The sequence below is a fragment of the Pygoscelis adeliae genome, unplaced genomic scaffold (assembly GCF_000699105.1).
Source record: "Pygoscelis adeliae isolate BGI_AS28 unplaced genomic scaffold, ASM69910v1 Scaffold121, whole genome shotgun sequence".
Lineage (NCBI taxonomy): Eukaryota > Metazoa > Chordata > Aves > Sphenisciformes > Spheniscidae > Pygoscelis > Pygoscelis adeliae.
In genome coordinates, this window is record NW_008824359.1 from 2,642,980 (window position 1) to 2,648,068 (window position 5,089).

The window sequence follows — 5,089 nt, forward strand, 5'->3', positions numbered from 1 at the left end:
GGGTGCTCTGCCCCGGGACCGGGGGGACTCGAGCCTGCCGGCTCCGCTCGCCCAGGTGGGCTCTTTCCAGTCACTGACATGACAGTTCAGGCGAACGGGTCATCCAAGGGTAGGATCTCCACCATTTTCCATGGAAAACTATTTCACAGCCTGGTGAGTCTCGCTGTTAAGAAATGCCCTTGATAGCCAGGCTGTCAGGAATGCGCCCTTGCTTCGCCTGCCGTACGAGTTACCTGCCAATAACATCTTCTGTAGTTTGCCCGGTAGCCTCGACTTGCATTTGATGCTCATTGCTCAGTCGTTGGAAAGTTTACTTTTCTCTCCTTCCTCCTCTATCGCAGATCCAGTAACTGCATTTTAGAGGGAAGAAGAATAGTATGTTATTACCGTACACTGGATGCCTAAATGCTTTTCAGACTATTCACGAACTCTAATCCAATCCCTTCTCACTGGTGTGCAGTAAGAATCCCTCCTCTCTCACCACAACTTGCTGCCCTTTATTGAACTTATCACAGTACCTGCACATAAGCCCTGAAACCAAAAGCTTTGTAAAAGAAATGTAGCTGAGTAACGCAAGCATAGTGCTGTAGGTGACAAAGTCTCAATCTTTTCATTTTTACATTGACTTGTTTGGCACCGCTGGGCAAGTTATTTCAGTGCTTTCTGCTTCTTTAACAAAAAAGAATAGTATAAAATTACTGATCACATGGCTCAGGCTGCTAGGCTCAAGCAAGATTTATCAAAGTATTTTTATTGTTTAAAGATGGAAAGTGCAATAATGTTTTAGTAAACAACAATAAATGTAAAAACTATTATTCTGCTTTACTTGCATACTCCCACATCTTTCTTTTCAAGATTAAAGTCTGGAAAAGTATGGTAGAGCATGTACTTTAAAATATAAAGTATGCAACAATGACATTAGGACATATAACAAGAAAATGGGCTATTTAGATTTCCAAGCAAAAATTTTCTTACTGTGAACAGCGACAAATTTTCATTTTTATGAGATACTTTAAAATACAGTGTGTTTCAGAGTAGGAACTATGGTCTTTTTCATCTCCTGTTCAAGAATCTGCAGGGTCTTTCAAAAGTATAGTTGTTCTGCTCCGTGAGATTAGTTTTGTTATGTTTCATATCCTTTGTTTCTTCATGTATTTGTTTAAAGGTTATGAAAGGATGTAGCCATTTCATACACTTGTAGGCTAAAGGAGTATTTTAATTAAAACCTACGACGGCTTTTGAAAATGGTATTTGGAAATCACTTCCTTTTATCCTTCAAAAGTAGGAATAGAAGGAAATTGCAGGAGACTGTCCCTTACCAAACACACGGAGGGAATGAACCGGGAGATATGTTTGCTAAAAGTATCACAATCATATGATGACAAATAATGTACTTTTCCATTTCTGTCCTGTACTACTGATAGGCCGTGTAACTCAGATACGGCATCCAAATTCTGTTGGTCTGAAAATGAAAAATAACATGAAAAAACTTCTTCAAGTTTTTGTATGCATCACAGAAATATCATCCCCATTTTGGGAAAACCAACAGATCAATCGGTGGCCCAAAAAAGGGCTCAGACTGCAGCAGTTATAGTGAATGTCATAACTCAGGATTGCAATACATTGGCAGGACTGTTTGGGGAAGCTTGCATAACATCTGTTTGCAACATGCCTGATTCAAACCAGCACTCCTCCTCTCGTGAATGCTGATGACTTTTTAAAAGTAAAATAAATTTGGTCGTTATGCAAGCAAATTGATTTTCCTGGGTGCCTATCCAGATCTGCTTGAAGCAACAGAAAACCCACAACTGAAAAGCTATTTATTTTATATTTACTAAATATTTTTACCATAGTTGTATCCTTTTTTCTTCCCCTTTTTTTTTTTTTTAGTGTTCTGATTTCATTCCTGTGAGCCATACTCAAGTGAGTACTCTTTATGATGCCAGAGGGACTACTCTTGTAGAGGGATTGATGTAGTTAAAAATCCCTGCTCACTGCTTTGAACATTTTTAGTGCTTTATTCTCATTATGTTAGCATAGTAGGGAACATGTAAAGACATGCTTCATTTTGGATGTTTACTCCCTAGATTGTTTTTCACAGATGGTTTTATTTTCAGGTTTCTCAGTCGCCTTGTTCCTCTTACAAGGTGTGGCTAGTTATTTTGACTCAAACAGCTTATGGCTTTATAGCTTCTATGTGAGCTTCATCGCCATTTTTAGTACTGCCAATATAAGTAAATAAATTATAAATTACAAGGTTTGCTTGTTAGTTTTGTTTGGAATTTTTGTTCGTAATACAGAGAACATGTTAACATAGGATTAATATTTTATATCACACATACTTAGAGATTTAAATGTGGCTTAACAATGAAAGATTAATTACTGTAGAAATTGATGTAATTTCACTAATCCAAGAATTTACTTGTTCCCATTTTTTCTATCTGTTGTTTGTTTCGAGTGTCATATGAAGACAGAACAGAATTAAAAACCTATTTTGACCCTCTTCAGCACTCTACATGCAGGAAAAGCTTTGTGAAAAATACAAGAATTCTGAGTAGCGACAGACAAAAGACAATGAAGAAAGGAAGGGGAGAAGGATTGGAGCCATACTCCACTGAGCGTTACATAAAAATTTTGTAGATCTCATTCCCAGTAAGATTCAATTTCAAGATTTGTAGTTTGGTCTTACAGACAGGTATCTAAATACTTCTGAAAATAAATGCCATTGGGAAGGACTGTATTTCAAATGGAACGCATTTATAACAAATGCCGAAGCTTACAGCAATGTTCAACACCCTTTTATCGCCACTTGCTCAGAGAAGAAGATGAAGATATCTGAAACATACATTAAGAAGAAGGCACAACATCTGCTGTGGCAGGTACACCACTGGGAAATTGGAAAAACATGAAAAAGTACTTGAGCAAAAGAATCTGTTTCCATTAAACAAGACTTGGGGAATGAAACCTTATTGGGACTTAGCGATGTAAAAAGACATTAAAAAATCACCCAGGATAAAGAGGGATGGAAAGCCTTGTTTGCTCTGTGAATAGTCCTTAGTGGCACAAGAAATATTTGGAGATGGAAGATTTTGTGGCCACCTGTCCCTATTTTACAAGGAAATCAGGGACACGTTACAACAGAAGTCCTTCGTCCCTTTTTCAGAACTTTTACAGAGTTTCAGCCTAGTAAGGACCAGAGGGCTCTGTTCAGTGAGTTACCATTTGCTTCAATCATGGGCAATTTACCAGAGATTACTTTGCAATATCTCTGAATAGCGATAACATTCCAAAGAATGGAAATCAAATCATCTTTTCAGGACTCTATTTATAAGCTCTCGTGTGCTCCTCTCTGTCATGCTGTCAACTCATCCTGGTTTCAGCTGAACCTCGAAATAAAAAAGATTCACAAGAGATCTCGCTTAGGTAAACCCGCCCTAGTCCTTTCCTGAGGGGATCTTAAGAAATTAAGATTGTGTGGTTTCTCCTTTGAGATTGTCCATTACAGAGATATGCCCATGGGATATAAATTTGGAAACATCAAACAAGCAGCGTCCAGTAGTCAGGATTGGTACTACCTTGAACTTGAACACATAAGGTGATACAGTCACTCCGTATTGCAAGCATTTTGCAATGTTATTAAAGACGACCAGTTATTTGACAACTACCATTATAATTTTAAAATGTATAATAATTATGTTTTAGAATTAAATAGTTAATGTGCAGTCCTGTTATCAGCACAGCTATGTGAAGATTGTTTTCCACACTACAATAGATAACATCAGTGCAGCCTGAAGTGGGATCAGAGAGTAGATTTCTTAGATGACATTAAATGGGAGTGGTAAGACTTACCTCCTAATATTTGAAAATTATCTTCCCATCACATCTAGCCATTAGCTTCCATAGCATTTTTCCCATTGAGCTAAGGTTACAGTAGATAGTTTTTCTAATACTAGTAATTGTGTGAAACTCACAGGCCGATGATATTGTAAGCCAGGAATCTGCAGGATCTGTTTTTCACTATCATTCAGGCTGTAAATTGCTTCCATCTTGGACAAAAGTGGCAAATCATCTCACTTTGGTGTTTACGATCATTAATCATATAAAAGTATTACCACCAGCCTGTTACTATGCGGGGTGATGTATAGCTTTGTAGTAAAAAAACAGACTCTGTCCTAAAATGCTTACAATAAAAATAGGCATTTATTAACACGTGTAGATAAGCTTTAGGAGCATACAAATGCAGAATGGCTTGATTAAGGTCACGTGGGAAGTCCATCAGAAACATTATTTGCTCATAAATCTCCCTAGTCCTCACACACAATCTTAGAAGTATGTTTTCTTGTTACACATCCAAGAACTATCTTACAAACTACACTACCATATCATCACTGTAGTTTCACTTAAGAGTGTCTTTGTTTTCAGAATTCACATCATATGTTATTTCCAAATGTGTGTTATCTGGTACAAACAGTTGCTCAGGCTGTCTTGAATTTTTCATGGTTTTATGCGTTCCACACTACTTTTAAAATTGAAGCTGTATTCACTTTTCTCGTGGATTTACAGTCCAAGAGTCCAGCAGCATGTGTAGATACTCCTTTCATTGCATGGGGGCTACACCCTCTTCCTGAATGCTGATTCACCCAACATCTCCCATAAAACAATGACTCACTTTTCCATTGCACAGTTAACTTTTCCAGAAACTTCGGCTCCTTAAGCTATTTCTCCCTGTGTGGCAGCCTACAAGATTTAACATTCCTGCAAGGAGCATGTGGGAAAAGGACACTGTGCAGAGGAATGTGCTGTCTTTGTCAATGGAATTGCCAAGTACAGAATAACCAGATTCTGTTCTATTTATTTTATGGTCCCATTTCCCTCCCATTCTGTCCCAGCTCTGTATGCGTACAAAGGCTTCAGGCAACAACCACTATCTCAAGTTAAGGTCAATCAATATAGCTGATGCATTGATGTTTAATTATAGGTAGCTGATGGTTTCCTCTGGCACGGGTTAACCTTGTTAAATATATTGTTTAAAAATACCCCTTCAAAATTAATTTTCTGCTTGTTTTTAGATACACTGTGTGCACTGGTT

The 5,089-nt window shown here is 37.8% G+C and overlaps 1 protein-coding gene across 1 annotated transcript in view; it reads right to left on the reverse strand.

Annotated features, from left to right (window-relative positions):
• The window catches only part of ATAD2B (ATPase family, AAA domain containing 2B), an 83,859-nt gene extending 79,813 nt beyond the window's left edge, over positions 1–4,046 (reverse strand). The window contains exon 1 of the mRNA XM_009319729.1: positions 3,972–4,046. Coding sequence (XP_009318004.1) covers positions 3,972–4,046 — 75 coding nt within the window. The remainder of the gene's footprint in view (positions 1–3,971) is intronic.
• Between the last annotated feature and the right edge of the window lie 1,043 nt (positions 4,047–5,089).